This window comes from Netta rufina (assembly GCF_964035555.1).
Source record: "Netta rufina genome assembly, chromosome: 9".
Classification (NCBI taxonomy): domain Eukaryota; kingdom Metazoa; phylum Chordata; class Aves; order Anseriformes; family Anatidae; genus Netta; species Netta rufina.
Window position 1 is genome coordinate 2,384,502 of NC_140132.1, and position 17,469 is coordinate 2,401,970.

Below are 17,469 nucleotides of genomic sequence, written 5' to 3' on the forward strand. Positions count from 1 at the left end.
GTGGTATAAATGGGCCAAGCTGCAAGTCCTTCTTTCTGTCTCAAGCAAAAGTTATGATCATAACTTACACTTTATTGTCTAAATAAATATTCCCTATATTTCCATTTTGAAAGCTGTGAAAACACTTGACCCTGTCCATTAATATTTGGTAAAGGAAGCACAGAAGAACTGAGTAGAAAAAGGGATCCATGAAATAGGTCTCTAATACAAGAGGTACTAGCTAATCCTTAGTAGGGACTGGGGGAGGTGTTTGTGAGATATGTCTATCAAGCACTCACTGAGGACGTAACAAAAATTTTTCACTCTGTCCCTTAATTGTTGATAAAGTATATCTTTGACATTAGTTCTGTTCAGTTATCAAACTCTGAAGACAGTTTTCTATTTATTTTTAGTATTTCTTAAATCCAACATTGATACAAATTTATCTAAACACACAATTTTTTAGTTATACTAGTTCAACAATTAGAAAACCCCTACTATTAAAATACTAAATAGTTTCAAATTTAATATCAAAGTTTCACACACTGCTTGATAATGAATTGAGATCACCACCTTTTGCAACGCACACAGAGAGCAGACTAGCAGCAACAGCAAGCCATGCCAGCGTGTTTCTTGAATTGTTCTCTGAGGAGCAGGCAGAAGAGTAGCGGCTCTCTAAGTTTAATTATGTTTCTCTCCAGTGTTAAACTTTGAAATTTTGCTTTTAGATCAAATTATTGACTTGGCAGGAAGTACTAGAATAAACAGTATAAAACTGTTCCATTTATGTGTAGCTCATATAGGAAAATTATCGGGTAAATTAGTATTTTGGATGCTTAAAATATAGCTAAAATATAGTATTAAAGAAGAAACATTCGGAAAAGGAAATAATAAACCTAGTTCAGAATAATAAAAAATGAAAAATAGAATATTAGAAAATACTCTTTGAACTGTAGGAAATTGGTATATGGGAAACCCTAGTTCTGAAAAGATTTATAGCAGAAACCATAGTTGCCATAATGAGCATATGTTGTGTTGTGGAGGTTAAAAAATACCATGTTTTTGGGGGAGCATATTGAGTAGAAAAATTTACCATTGAGAATGAGTCACTCCATATTAGTTGCTGAAATAACTACATCAAGAATAAGATGATTTCTTCTAGCTGTCTCTACACCTGAAAGCTGTTGGTAATTGTAACCTTGAAGGATATTAACAAAGTCAACTTCTGTTGCCTTAAGGTTAACGTACATAATAATAAATAAATAAATAGATAATAATAATAAATAAATAGATAAATAAAAAGTCAAATCATGGCAATAGCTGAAATTTGATTAGTAAACTTTCTCTCCATGTCAATACTTTTTTTTTGTTGTTTTTATTACTGAGCACTCTTTTCTGAGGACAGAGCCCATCAGTATAATTGAATGATGTTGCTTTATTTTAGGATGTGGTCAGGTTGACCTCCCTAAATTCACCATTCAATGCTTGTGAGTAGTGAATTCAGAGCACCTGTGACACAAATAATCAATTCCTGATTTATAATTCATTAAGCAATATATAGTAAGAGCTGCAGGCACTGTATACTTGAGTTAAATAAGAAAGAACCCAGTGTCAGCTTTAGTGTCAAGACATTCCTAAAGTTTTAGATCTAGCATTTCTGGTTACACTATTTAAGATTTTCAACTCTAACTAACTAACTAAACTGGAGCCCTCCCTAAGGATACAAAATACACTTAGTTTAGTTTATAGAATCACAGAATTATAGAATGATTTGGGTTGGAAAGGACCTTAAAGCCCACCCAGTCCCAACACCCTGCCATGGGCAGGGACACCTCCCACTGGCCCAGGCTGCCCAAGGCCCCATCCAACCCGGCCTTGAGCGCTGCCAGGGATGGGGCTTTGGCACATCTTGCTTGCCCACAGCTTGCCTGAGGCAGGGCCTCACCACTCTCTGAAAGCAGAATTTCTTCCTTGGAGCTAATCTAAATTTTCCCTCTTTTACTTAAGTTCATTACCCCTTGTCCTATTGCTACACATCCTGGCAAAGAGCTTTTCCACATCTTTTTTGTAGGAATCCTTTAAGTATTGGAAGGACACTAAAATATAACATATAAGGTCCAGAGAGCCTTCTCTTCTCTAGGATAAACATAATTGTACAGTATCACTACAGATAGGATTTCCTTTGACAGAGATACCTATTCCATCCATATAGCAAATATATGTGTTGTTTAATACAGTTCTTTATTTCCTACAAGGTCTAAACCAACAAATATTCAATAGGGCAAAGACAAACATTTCAAGAGTCATTTGAAGGCAAGAGAAGCAAAGGATTATAACTGACCCTTGGTCTAAGAGTAGGGTCAAAGAGAGTCACAGTTGAAAGAGGACTGAAAACTTAGAGAGTGGCATTTTGTCAAATAGCATTTCCTCTGGGAACAGTATTTTTGTAGAAATATTAATAGCACTTTCCAGTATGAATCATCTCACTAGTTTTGTGATAGTGCTGATCAGCATAACTAGAGATATCAGATTTCGGTGCTTAGTGATTTCCATTCTTGTGCATTAGTATTTACCTCCCATATTTAGTGGTGCTTCACCATATGTTTCAGAATCCTTGTGCCTTTTTTACAGATTGAAAGTATGATGTCTGCTTTAAATTGTCTTCATATTATTTGCAGATTCCTAAATTAATGTAACTGTTTAGAAAATCCTCCATAAAGAGCTATGTCTCTAAGTCTTAACTCCAGATGGAAGACATCATACTGCTGGGACCACATACTTAATATGCAAGAGCTTAAAATATTCAAAACGTTTCAAGAATTCTAAATTTTTAATGCTTAAAATACCAACCATTTTCCAGCAACCCAAGCTACATTCTGGAATCCAGTGCCAAGCTCAGTGCATTTTCTTTCACAATAAACATAAAAGGCCTACAGTACTGAATGCAACAGAACCACAAAGTTCTGATATATTGTTTAATTAATGTTTAGGAGGCTTAAGGTTATTGTGTACCTGTTAAGTTTAATGGCTCCAGAAGCAAAAAAAAAGGCATAAATATTTGGTATTTCTAGGAAATAACTGGCTACTGGCAAATACTAATCCTGAAACTCTCAGAAATGTTTTACAAACAATCTCCACTTCGGTGACACTGTTTCCCATTCAGAAATACTCTTCATGGTTGTCCCAGAGGTGGGACATGGGAGATGACCTCTGACAACTTCAGCGGTTTCTTCCTGTGGGACAACATTCATTCTGTCCTCAAGGCTTCCTATTGTTGAGTTCTTGATATGCCTTCAGTTGTATTTATGAAGGGCTACACCAAGAAGAGAACTACTAGGTGGTTTACGACAAGATTGCTGCTGCAGATTTGGTACCTGCTGTGATTTGTATCACCCATCTGAGCCTCAGCTGTAAAGCTGTGGTTTTTATCAGGAATATTTGTGAATATATAACTGTACTGAAGACATATAGTCAATAAATAATTCAAAGTTATCTATCTTCCCTGCACATTTCTTATACACCGGCCACCTATTAATGTTTAGTCAGCCTGGAAACAATATTCTTTATGCCACTTCTTATATAAAAATGTTTACTGACTGGCAGCAGACCACTGATTTCCATTGTGATACCTTGAAAATAAACTGCTTCCCATCCCAGTCTCAATCTGCTTTGCCTTCCCATCCGCTATCAGCACCAAGAAGCCTTGTTTTGCATTTTGAGTCCCTAAAAATGTCTATTTTCAGTTAGTGGTTCCAGTATCATAATAATGTGATTGTATTCGTTATTGCCTCTTCTCTCCCTCTCCCTAATCCCTTTGTTTTCTTTTCAGCTCTATATCCATTTACAGTCCTAAGGAGAATCCTAATGCGTTTGATGCTGCTGCTTTCTTCCAGTCAGTGGGAAATTTCCTGGGGATCTTTGCTGGATCATTTGCTGTGGGATCCTCTTATGCTGTTGTCACAGCTTTAATATCCTTCATGGGTTGTTTTCAGAGAGAACATCTATATGTATGTATAGTACCTGAATGTGACCATCTTTACTTTGAGCTTGAACCTTTTCACTGTCGACTCAAGACTTTGCAAAGAGTTAAGTCATGAACTGACAAGACATTTAATTTGTCAGAATCCACAAAGACCTCAAACAAGCCTATTTCCAAATTTTATGCAAATCTATTTTAACATTAGGCAAGACTTTGGTCTTTACTGTTTGTAAATAGTGAGATATTGAGGTTTTGACATGCTCTGAGATTAAAATGTGAATATATGAACTACATGAACTTAATTATGAACTACAGACTAGCAGCAATCACAGAAAAATACAAGGCAAACTCCAGACTACAAAGGAAGATAGTCAGTCTACCTAAAACAGAAACAAAAGGCATAGCTGTTACCCTGCATTTTTTTTGTGTTTTACAGTTCTTCATGTAAAATACTATGAAGAATGAAGAGCAGCTATTTTCATCTTTCTTGCACTGATGAAAATGTAAATCAAATGCTGATCAATACAGAACTGGACAAAATGAGCTTCTCTCCTCTATTTCTGGGGAAATAATATAAAATGCAACCAATTAAGCATTGGTTCAAAAACCAAAGAAGCACTTCAAATAACAGAGTTGCACAATGCACTCATTTAATACCTGTGCTGGATTTTCCACTTTGAGATAATTTAGAAGTTGTGCAGTTTTTCCTGAATTTCCTCATATAGGTGGGGGAGGGAGGTGTCTTTTTTTTTTTTTTTTTCCTCTTTGTGGACAATTTAAGCTTATAAAATAGTTGTTTTTTACTTTTCCTTAGCAACCTTTCAGCACCTGACAAAATTTACAAAGCTGTGTGAATTCCCCATGCTGGAGACAGGTCTGTTTTTCCTCCTATCTTGGAGTGCCTTCTTATCAGCAGAAGCTGCTGGTCTCACAGGTAAGTGTAGTTTTATAATATACCTCTAGTGTGGGAAAATGGCATGTTTATTTTGGGCATGACATCTTACCATCTTCTATAAACCTTCTAAAAACCAGTTGCTACACTGGAGGTTGTTTCATCTCTAAAAACAGATCTGTAGGGACATTGAATGGTTCTTCCAAAGACTTATTAAAGGAAGTTAAATTCCCCAGTCTTCTTCCCACCTACATTTTCCCAGCACTCTTTGTCCCACTATTAATCCCACTATTTATTGCTCACCTATAGAGCAATAGATAACAGTAAGCATGAGGAACAAAATATACAGTGCTGTGTGACTGTCATGGCCAGAGAGCTCCTCTTCCTACACTTCTTGTCCTGGTCCCTCCTCCTGTTTCCCCACCGTCAATACTAAGATGGAGGACAGGGTCATCCTCACCTTTGCCAGTGAGGTGGAGCCACCTCTGGATTTATCTGAAAAATAAATCATCTTGTTCAGTGTGCCTATGTAAACACCTTTTGCAACTGAACAGGGGTACATTCAGGTCCCAGTGAAAAGTAAAAAGACACATATGTTCTGATTGTTCTAAATTCTAAATTTGTATAGTTTACCCAGGTAACAATCTATTGTGTAGAGTGATTTGAAAGAACAAACTTCATAATAGCTTCATCATTTTAATGTTCTTGATGCTGTCACCTCTAATTAGTGGCATGAAAAGTCAGGGGAAGATAACTGCGTAATGGAGTGTTAATGCAGCCCATGTTTTGTTTGCAAAATTGTTCAAAGCTTCTGAAGTTAAGAGATATTTCCACTGACTTCTATGGAGCCAGCATGTTACTTTTTTAGTATTAATATACAATTAAAATGATTTTTGAGTTAGTATTAACACCTGCATCTTCTGACATCTTCACCTTATTAAACGTAATTATGTGTCCTGATTCCTGACAAAATCTTCAAGCTACAAAGAGGGGCACATGAACTGAACAAAAGTGTTGTATTCTGTCGCTTGGAGAAAATCTGTCCATTTTGTTTCTTTATGCTTAATGGTTCTTTAAAATGTGATGCCATTACAAAAAAACAAAACAAAAAAAAAAAAAAAAAAAAACACCAAAGAAGTGTTATAATCTCTTGCCTTCAACTGAAGATAATGATTTTCTAAATCACTGACTTCCTAAGGAAAAATGTTTTAAAATACATTCCAAGCTGAGAACAAGGATACTATGTTACATCAAGGACCAAATGCATAATCTCTAAGTTAAACATTATACCCAAAAAGTGGATTTGTAAGGGAAATACCAGTATCTTTTAAAGTCCCAGGTGCTGCACCAAAGGTAATTTCCATTTCCTGGGCACAGGCAGCAAAAAATAATTGTCATATGCCTTTTTTGCGTACTGCAAATGAGACGACAGACAGTACAGTCTCTCCTGGTAGTCACTCTGAAGAGTGTCCCATTTTTCTTTACTTTTGCAACATATAAAATATCAAAAATGAAAGACTTACTGAATCCCACCAATGGCTTTTATGCTAGCCTTGGCAAGGGATTTTAAATGGACAGAGGAAGAGCCAGAGAAAGAGAGTGGAATGAAAGTCAAGATTCCATTAATGGGAAAAATAGAAAATCATAGGGAAATTTAGCTATATCATATAAATAAAGGAATTGATATAGGCTTATAAAAGAGATTTGCTCTGCCAATACAGAAATTGCAAGGAAAACATGCAAGACCATTTATATCTGTCACTAGCCTTTTTTCAGGGATGTGTTCTGAGTTTCAGCTGGAAAATGTTTAATTACACTGTTGTAAGGAGGCAAAGTTTAATCTTGAGAGTTTTATCAATTAGGTCTTTTTTGTTTAGTTTCTGTGAAAGGCTTTTGTCAGAAGCTGTTAGAGTGAAAAAAATAACTCATGGAGCCTTTGTTGTAGCTTCATAAGCTCAGAGTAATGTTTTCTAAATATATTGACATTATTAATACTGTGTTAACATCACAGTTTAGAGTGGATATTTTTAGTTGTTTGGTTTAACCAGTTTTGATTTAATATTCTCTCAGTCTGATCTGAAATAGCTCTAAATCTCCTCCATTGATAGTATGATTTTAAACTTCTAAGATAAAAAAATTTCAGCTGAATTAGGTTCTGTTGGAGGTATAGATCTCAAAGGTGGCTCTTGCAGAAGGGGAGAAACTTGTTGTTCAGAACACACTGAGCTTGTACTCCATATAGTATCTTTTCCCGTCTTTTCCAGGTTACTTGTTTTGCTCTTTACTTTACTTAATGCATACACCATCTGGTTCTACAGTCAAGTGTGCCTGACCTCAACAGCAATCATTAGAATTAAGAGAACATCATAACTATGGATTGGCTGTGCTCTACTACCCCATTCGATAAATTGAATTCCTAGGTTAAAATCTTTGACTTCAGCAGACTCACTTCAAAAATTCACTCAATCCATTGTACATCATTTACACCTATATTCATATGCATTTTCCTTGCATATTGTGTTTGCTCTACTCATTCCTTCTGAACAAACTTCAAAAGATTAACACAGACATCAGTATTTTCCTGCAGCTACTACATAATGTAATCTCAAATTAATTTTATTCTTATAATGCTTTCTGCACGATCTCTTCAATCACTATGCACCTTTTCAAGTCTAATACAGAAGTATGTCATAATTTATAAACAAAGGACTATACTGTGTTTTGTGTAGGTATAGTGGGTAGTAGATCTCACTGTTACACTTGTGGATTTAATTTTTTTTAATGTGAAAGGGCAGCAGTACAGGGCAATATTTTATACAAAATTTATTCCTCTTCCTCAAGATACCCCATGATATATAACACATAATATGTGGATCTGACCCTGTTTGAAAAATGGATACAATCAAACCAGCAAAACAAAATGCAAATCTGGATGACTACAATGTTATTGTTAAACAGATAACTAAAGTTCATAAATTTATGTAATCATTATTAATCTTATAGCTATATCATCAATCTATAACATATGCATAAATTGATTCTTACACAGTAGAATCTAATTTGTGCGTTTTCTGATTTGCCCTGAAGTGTATCATTCCTGACTGCTAAGTTGTAATAGCAGACTACTATAGTAAGATCAGTATTAATAAAGCCGCTTTCATTTCCAAACTTCATTACAGAGTACTTACTAAAAAGCTATGAAAAAAAAAAAATCATAAAAAAAAAAATAAGTATCTGTCAAAACAAGTTAGGGAAGTACATCTTGCATTTATTAATTTCTTATTCTCTTGCTTTCTACTTGACAAAATTCGCTAATTTTTAAGTGATCACTCAGTAGTTGTGAAAGAATCTGTGAAAGATTCCATGAAATACATGGGTATGTTACAGTCATCTCAGCTAGGCCCTCTGTATTTGCAGGTGTTTGAACTAAGTAGATACTCAAACAGAGGTTGATATATCATTCAAATATATGTATGTATCCATTTCATGTATACTTCAAAGTAATTTATCAGTGCAAAAGCATCAAAATTATGGCCTACTACTCTACTCTCCTAGTGAAAAATGTCTCCCGAGCAGGTGTAAGAGATGCTGAATAAATTATGTAGATCCTAAAAGAAGGGTTTCTTCAAACCTTTTCAGCCTCTGATTTAAATGCCAGAGACCTGTGCTATGAAACTAGGAAAGACAAGTCTTGAAGGAAAAAATCTGGCAGGAGATCATCTTTGTTCCCTGACTGGTTTTCAGAACTCAATCCAAAATTATTGTTCTCTAGTCATTATGAATTAAATAGTTTGTGATAACAAATTATTGCTGCGACGAAGCTGGTGAGGGGCCTGGAGAACAAGTCCTATGAGGAGCGGCTGAGGGAGCTGGGCTTGTTCAGCCTGGAGAAGAGGAGGCTCAGGGGTGACCTTATTGCTCTCTATAGGGAGGCTGTAGCGAGGTGGGGGTTGGTCTGTTCTCCCACGTGCCTGGTGACAGGACGAGGGGGAATGGGCTTAAGCTGAGCCAGGGGAGTTTTAGGTTAGATGTTAGGAAGAACTTCTTTACCAAAAGGGTTGTTAGGCATTGGAACAGGCTGCCCAGGGAAGTGGTGGAGTCACCATCCCTGGAGGTCTTTAAAAGACGTTTAGATGTAGAGCTTAGGGATATGGTTTAGTGGGGACTGTTAGCGTTAGGTAGAGGTTGGACTCTATGATCTTGAGGTCTCTTCCAACCTAGAAATTCTGTGATTCTGTGATTCTGTGATTCGTCCCCAGCAATTCTTTTCTGAACATTTCATGGTATATTTGACATGTACTTTCTTATTTTGGGCCTCATACAGGAGCACAGTCTACCCAGTGACTAAGGATTTTCTCCAAAAATAAATAAGCAAATTATTTATGACTGATGTACCTAAGACTAGTCCAAAGAGTACTCCAAATATCTGGTATACCACTGGGGCAGTTTTGTGCTACCCATTGTATTTGGGACATAGCAAGAACAAATGCACCAACTCCCAGTTCCTTTAATACTGCTGACAAAGTAAATTCATCCTTGTAGCTGTTTACTGCTTCCATCTGTTTGCTGTGATTTGTCTAGGATCAGTCATCTCTCTGGAGTTGAGTGTAAGCACAGTGCAGTCTGGTACCTGACTGCCTTTAGTTCACTGGCCTGACATTATTCCATGAAAGGACATTATTCTGGGCTTTAAATTCTCATCTTTGTGGTTTTCTTTCCTTATTCATATGTAATGTGTCATGTTGTGTCATACACATAACTAGGTAAACTCCATGCAGTAACATGGGAGAGGGCATAGCTTGGCTTCTAGGTCAAAAGGCAAGAAATTCAGTTCTCTCAAGCTACCATTTTGCCACTCCTAGGAGGAAAATATGAAATTTGGGTCTAATTAGGAAAGCAGGCTCTTCATGCTTAGGAAGATGGCATTTGCATCATGGTGCAGAGACAGATGACAACACAAAAAGTTTGTTATTACTAATTACTAACCCATTACTTGTCTGCAGGAAATCAGAGATGGCCCTGGATGATCTTTGTGGTATTCTAAGACAGAGAATGTCACGAATGAATCCTGTATTTCCAAGGATGTTTTAGACATCCTTGGCTGAAATAAATGCTAAACCCAATACTCTGTGCAGTTCTAGTTAAACCATTCACCCTTGTAACAGGGTCACTTGACCAGACTACGGACATACTTCAGGCTCTGCTTCAGTCTGGCTAACATGGTGCTGCTGTAGGTACACCCTTTTAAAACAGTAAGTGAAGAGAAGAAAGACATTTGTTTTTGAAGTACCTATTCTAGCATAACATGAGGCTGAGACTGATGATCAGTTGCATAAAATCAGACTAGCAAGTCTTAGCTGAGGGTAAGTATCCATGTTAATTTGCAGTATTATTGCTAGTCAATAGTGTTAGGATAAACTGAAAAAACACTCCTAGCATGTCTAGGATAAAACCTGGCATGTCTCACCACGTTGAAGTTCAGGTCTCACTTGAAGTACACAGGGGCAGTATCAAAGCTGACTTCTCAAATGAGGACCTAAAAATTTCTCTCAGCTCTGTCTTTTGTTGTTTTCTGTCACTCCAATACAAAATCAATCTAAGAATTACAAAGATGTAAGTTCCATGAGCAAAGCACCAACTCTGGTTCTGCATTGGTGTAGGTTTAAGAAAATGATTAGCCATACTTCTTATCCATGGTGAAAACAGACTGAATAGGGTTGATGTTGCTATTGGGTTTATAGCATTATTACTTTGATGAAGAAGACAGTTTATTAAGACAGGATGATGATGATAATAATAATAATAATAATAATTAATTATATTATATAATTAAAAATAATAATATTACATAATAATTATATAATAATTATGTTATATAATAATAATAATAATAAGTAATACTAATAATAATGTGTGCAAAAGAAGTGATGCACAATGCAATTGCTCACCACCTGCTGACCAATGCCCCGTCTAACCCCAAGCAGCCAGCCCTCCCACCCCGACTAGCCACCCCTATATATTGTTTAGCATGACATCAGATGGTATGGAATACCCCTTGGGGCAGTTTGGGTCAGCTGTCCTGGGTCTGTCCCCTCCCAGTTCTTACTGCACCCCCAGCCTACCTGCTGGCAGAACAGAGCGAGAAGCTGAAATGTCCTTGGCTTAGTATAAGCACTGCTCTGCAACAATTAAAACATCAGCGTGTTATCAGCACTTTTCTCATCCTAAGCCAAAACATAGCACCCTACCAGCTACTAGGAGGAAAATTAACTCTATCCTAACTGAAACCAGGACAACTGGAATATGCCCAGTGGGCTCTGTGGAGATATTCTGACATAATTCCATGAATTCTATTTCATTATGACAATATTCCATGTTGTTTGATTTAAATAAGTTCACTATTTCCCAGTTCTCTCTGTCCTCTTTTCCAACATTTCACCCTTTGATGCAAGATTGGTTCATCTGTTGTACTGTGGCATGTACAACACATTGGGCATCCCTACATCCCTGAAGTTCTGGAATGCTTCAAAGATGGGTTGAAATCAAGTCAGTCTGCCTTTTAGAAAGAAGTTCTACGTTTCATCCAGTAATTTATTCCTTTGTTTCCCCAGAGTTAGAGTGTTTTTTTATTTGTATTTTTTTTTCTAAATTCTTACTTTTACCATTAAAAGACCTGACAAATGGAGACACAATCTAATTTTTTTCTCTTGGATTAGCAAATTCTGAAGTTTAAATTGTAGCCAATCAGTTTGGTTTTCATTAAAAACACCCACTAGACATGCTGCTCTTCTCTGACAAAGTACAGGTTTTTTTTCCATTTAAGCAGAAGATATTGGAAAATGAGGAAATATATCCTTTTGCCTATTTGTGAAATGATTGAAGAAGGATGTTTATCCTCTTTTGCTCACAATATAGAAATTATTTTAAGATTAGTATGTATGCATTAGTTTTTATAGTGTCATGTTAATGTTCACAGTATCAGCAAAATACTTTTAAAGATATAAGTTACTCCTTTGTCCTTCCTATTATATCTAGCTTTTATCCTATCAAGGATTTCAACAAGTATTCAGCAAAACTAACAGTAAGTTCTCTAATTACATTAACAGCTAACAAGTTATTTCGCTGTTACATAGGGAACAAAAAAATCAAGTGAAATGGTAGGCTTTTATGCCTAATGAAACCTCTTCAAAAAGATTAAGCTTCAGCTGAAACTTCACTAGTGCCTATCAACATTTTATTGTCAAGTTTCTCATTCTTATATCAAGTGAAAATTTTCAGTAACTTTATATATAGAGATACAAGCAGCTATATTGCACTCAACAGCTGATTACCTATTTAATCTCTAAACTTTTCCTGTTCACATTGTGTTCAGCAATTGTAGTACTAAGTCTCTCAGCAATAGCTAACTTTGCCACTTAAAAATTGAAATAATGAAACAATACTGAAAAAGTAAACCAATCTCCAGCACCCTGAAATTACAGCTTTGATTACTAAAGACTGGTAAAAGGAACTGTCTCATTTCATAAGCCTCACTGCACCTAATAAATATGTTCTGTTTACAGTTCCAGAATTATCATGTTTATTCTTATCTATTTCTCTCTGAAAAAAAAAGCAAAAATTTAACAACCTAATTGATATGCCATATTGTATTTTGCAACCCAGCTAATGTCAAAATTCAGCTTTAATGGTCTTAGAAAGAAATCCATACTTCATCCCATTTTTTCCTTCTAACTAAAAAGTTCCGTATTTGCCTGTTTAGGTGATGCTCTCCTTTTTCTTAAGTAGTTGCATTAGCATGTAATTGGTTATTAGTCTTAAGTAATCATTTTTAAGGAAATGCATTACAATTTACTGCAAGCGTTTTAATGAAGCATTCATTGCAAAAGACACGACTGGTACATATTAAGCCTCCATTTGAAGTGATTGAAATATTCCACTTCATTCCCTGGGAAACAGGGTTTCTGGTTTCTACACTTGCATAATTACATGGTTCAGATCATTTATTCCTATTGTAAAATCAGATTTAGGCCATTTTATTCCTTATGTCACTCAGTTCTCTTGCTACCAATAATTAACAGTTTCTTAGCAGTCAAAAAGCATTGTATAATCATAGTTGAATTTACTAGTCAATTTAAAATGTAAGACTTGGCTTGATGATGATTCATATAGAAAAAAAGTAAATCACAAACTCTAATCTCCATTCCGATTACTGAGCCTGGAGCCAGTGACACTTAGCAACATTACTGATTAGGTATGTTTTTTTAACTCAGATTTCATTGTTTGAGCATCCAGTTGCATGTTTTAATGCCTTGAGAAATGATAAACTCTCCAGATTACTTCTTCACAATAAAATACAGTTACCAAGAAAAAAGACATATTTAGAAGAACAATTATGCCTCAATAAAAACATGAACTTCCTGGAACATATTTGGTGACAATGTCACCACTACCTATATTATTTACTGCAAAGAAAAGCCTTAGTGCAGTTGGAAAAAAATATATATCAATATATATTGTGGATGCCCCATCCCCGGAGTTTAAGACCAGATTGGATGAGACCCTGGAATCCCTGCCCATGGGAGGGGGAGTGGAACTAGATGGTCTTTCAGGTCCCTTCCAACCCGATCCATTCAATGATTCTATGATCAAAACAGGCACAAGAAAATTAATATTAAAAAACAAAGACAGCTGTTAAAGCTCAGTGGAATATGTATTGGCTGCAGAGCCTGTGTTCTGTGGGAAAATTACCAGTAAATAAATAGAAAGAGAACCCAGAAGCAAAGAAAATGTCCATGCTGCTTTGTGTGAGAGAAAAATAAAAAATAAAAATAATAAAAAAAATTGCTTTCTCATTTTTTTCACTTATTTCTTGTGATAAATATATATCAGTGTTTAGTTCCTCCATACTTTTATTTCAATCAATGGCATATTAATGCCAGGCTTCAGTTTTTCCCAGAAACAAGAGAGGCTTGCAAATAAAGACAGTTGGATCTTGCTGGACAGCACTTCCATGGTTAGCAATCCAAATAGAGTCAGAAACTTGAGAAAGATGTGATAAGGTAGTAACAGCAAAGTGGCATGTGTTGGTGTGCTTTTCCCCTTCATGCATACTGCCACAAGTGAAATAGTTTTAGCATTATCTAAATTTTTACTTTTTCATGATTCCTTATCTCTACTTTGCTTTAGGGGAGGAGGAGATTTCACCCAGAGAGCCACAAAGGCCCTTTTGCTAGTATTCAAACATTTGGAGGTTTGGATAAGACTGTTATAGGACTTGTCAAGCCACCAACACTTTCACATGATGCTTGTTCAGAACATTACTACCCTTCGTCCCCTATGACTGTGTTAAGCTTGGCCTGCTTCTTCTGTCCCCCTTACTGAGCTCCTTCTGGCTGGTCTTCATAAATTCAGGAGTCACCATCCTGGAGAAGCTGAGAGAAGCCTTTCCCAGTTTCAAGTCCAGGCCCGAAGGCACAGAACTGATTATTTTCCCAATTCTGAGAAGCTTCCAGTAGAATTGATGTATATGATTCAGTTCATGACAGTTTAACCCAATGAAAGCCTAGAAAGCTGTTAACACAGTCGCATCACAATGACGAATATCGCCCAACCCTGGGCTGGCTTATTTGTGCTTGCTTTGATGTCTCAGTGATTTTTCCAGGAGTTGCTAGTGTTATTTCAGGACACTATTTTAGCCTATGAGCTAAAAATTACCTAACAAGTGGCAGAGCAGTCCAGGAAGAATCAGAACTGTAAAGCAAATTAGGGCTTGTTGTACATCTTAGACAGGAGGTAGCAAGTGGAAGGGCTGAAAAGCAGAAGTAGTAAAGCACTATGGAATGAATGCCCCGAGTTTAAGAAAAACACAGCTTTCTTCCTCCATGAGCATTTGCATATCATCACTGGTGGACATTTTTATTTAATTTTCTATTTTCTTTCTGTGTGAGTTCCTTCTGCTTGGTCCATGCCCAGTGCTGACAGGAAGTTGCAGTTACAATCATATCAGCTACCCTAATTACAATATGGCATTGCAGTGATGTTACTCAATGATTCTAGTGAGTTAGAGGCAGGGTCAGGTCTGGGGAGAAAGTATTTAAAAATGAGAAATTATTTTTTTCCTTTCCTATTCAGTCTCTGCCAAGATTTTCATATAGTCTGAAGTCCTTCATATTACAATTATTTTAGTCCTGCCTAATTGTCAGGTTATGGTCAGATGTTAGCACATATCAATTCAAACAAATTTTACTATGCTTCTGGGCCAAAGGCACAGCAGTGGAAATGTTATGAATGCATGATGCCAGCTAGAAGATTCAAGACCTTTATGGTTTTTAGCAAATAAAAACTTCTAGTTTATTTGAAAGATTCTCTTATGAAACATATCTTACCATTCTTTTGTTATCAAATGCTTTTAACAGTCTAACTAGCTTTTTTATGCAGCCCTTTGAAAGACCTAGGAAAGAAAATAGAAGCAGCTAACTGTCTTTTCTTTGAATTCCAGGTATTGTTGCAGTCCTTTTCTGTGGAGTCACGCAGGCCCATTATACCTACAACAATCTGTCATCAGATTCCAGGATGAGAACTAAAGAGGTAGGGCATGGAAATAACTGACTTTATGTCTTCAACTGGTACAAGGAATAGACAGACATACTGACAGAACATAGCTGGATGGGATTCCATTAATGCAAATGAAAAGTCCCATGACTTCATTAGGGGGAAGATGAGATTTTGCCAGGAAAACAGTAACAATTCTCTGGCCAAACAAAAAATATATTCTTCCCAAGAGACCCAAAATATCAATCACGGAGATAAAGAGTAAGGAGATAATAGTTTACACCAGTTTCCATACAAAAATGCTGCAAGGTTAAAGAAATCCAAGAGCTCTGGTAAACAGGAAAGAAGTGGTCTGAGAAAGTAGATCCATATGGACTTTTAGAAGGGGACTGTAGAAACAGTCCAGACTGTCCAGCCCCCACACTTGAGCAATGACATCATTTTATTTCTATCTCATTAAAAGTCTGATATAATTATAGTGATTGTGAAAATTTCCTTTTTGTTATTTAAAGTTTAGAGATGAAAAATTACATGAGCTGCTTTTAGTCCAAACAGGTGAGTAATATAATTGTAATTATTTTGAAAAACTTGGGGTTGTTCTCAGTACAGGAGATATTGCATTGCAATGTTGAAAATATTTTCCAGCACAAGGAATAATATTAGACTACCTTGTCACAACCTAGCTCCTGAGACAAGTCATTTAAATGCTGCTTTCTTCCCTTTTAATATTGACTTGTATGTCCCAAGAACCCCAGGTTATAGAAAATCTATATCTTAGAACAAAATGGAAACTTATGCTCCAGGGCTACACTTTTCATGATGCAATCTGGTACCCTTCTCAGCAGTTCCTCTGTTGTAAGCATTAGAAATTTTATGCAGAAAATTTCATCTCTTCTTGCACATCTCAATTTAATCAAAAATCCAATATTCTATAAAAAACATTTTGATAGAAAAAAATACTAGTCACAGTATCAGTTTAACTGTCGGACTCTCACAGATTTTAAATCAGAAAAAGTTTCTGGTTGGTACTTCCAGAATGAAAGGTTAGCTGGTGAACTAAAATGCATTTCTTCATACCTGGAGAAGCTGTTGATACTTTGAGAAAATATTCCAGCAGAAGACAGTAACTTTCCTTGGTGACTGTATTTTAGACAATAGCATTTATATCTACTACAGAATTGTTTTTATTTTGCAGAAATACTGAATTCTACATGTATGTGCTATTACTGCCCTTGCGTATAATTGTTGAAATTTGAATACAAGTCTTTTTCAGAGATTCATCTGCATGATTTAGTGATACATAGCCAGAAAGAGATAGAGGGCAAGGAAATTCCAATTACATATGAAAATTTTCAACAATGGAATTAACATTTAGTTTAAATGCATAATGGTTTTGTTCATGTTCATGCTTTTATTCCGTCACATTCAGCAGTTCAAAACAAAACAGTGAAAATAAACTGAATCTACACTTGAGCACACAGAAAAAAAAAAAAAAATATGTGTTTCTCTAAGAACCTGTGAGTTTTATGCACCCTTTCTATTCTGTTTTTCTCTTCCCCCATAAGCTCTTAATCCTCAGCCTCCCTTACAATATTACAGTTCAAAAATTGTTGTCAAATTCCTCTGTATTCTTCTAATTTATTTTCTAATCCATATGTATCTCTTTCATATGTAGCTGTTTCAGTGAGATCTGCACTGTCATTTTCTTTCTCTCCCCCGAGAATTACCTTGAAGAAAATTTACTAAGCCACACACTCAGCATTGTCACAATCATGTATGACTTTAGTGCCTTATAAATGGACATTGTTGCTCTGACAGATGGCCTTGCTCCCAATTTAAATCATTTTTATTGCTCATTACTGGCCGAAATCACAGGCTTTTCAGTTCATTTATAGAATTATTGCAGGGCACTCTGTCTCTTTTGTTACAATATGACAGGCCTTTCAATAAGGATTGGTGAGCTGTAATGCACACTGACAAGACAGTGAGTTAAGGCTGAAGCTAAAACTAATGAAGAATATGGAAATCAGATTTAAAACTGTAAATCAGACTGTGAAATTGTGTTAGT

The 17,469-nt window shown here is 36.1% G+C and overlaps 1 protein-coding gene across 1 annotated transcript in view; it reads left to right on the plus strand.

Annotated features, from left to right (window-relative positions):
• The window catches only part of SLC9A9 (solute carrier family 9 member A9), a gene marked incomplete at both ends in the record, with an annotated part of 211,898 nt that overhangs the window by 76,416 nt on the left and 118,013 nt on the right, over positions 1 to 17,469 (plus strand). The window contains 3 exons of the mRNA XM_084292307.1: positions 3,809 to 3,944; positions 4,784 to 4,892; positions 15,349 to 15,437. Coding sequence (XP_084148433.1) covers positions 3,809 to 3,944; positions 4,784 to 4,892; positions 15,349 to 15,437 — 334 coding nt within the window. The remainder of the gene's footprint in view (positions 1 to 3,808; positions 3,945 to 4,783; positions 4,893 to 15,348; positions 15,438 to 17,469) is intronic.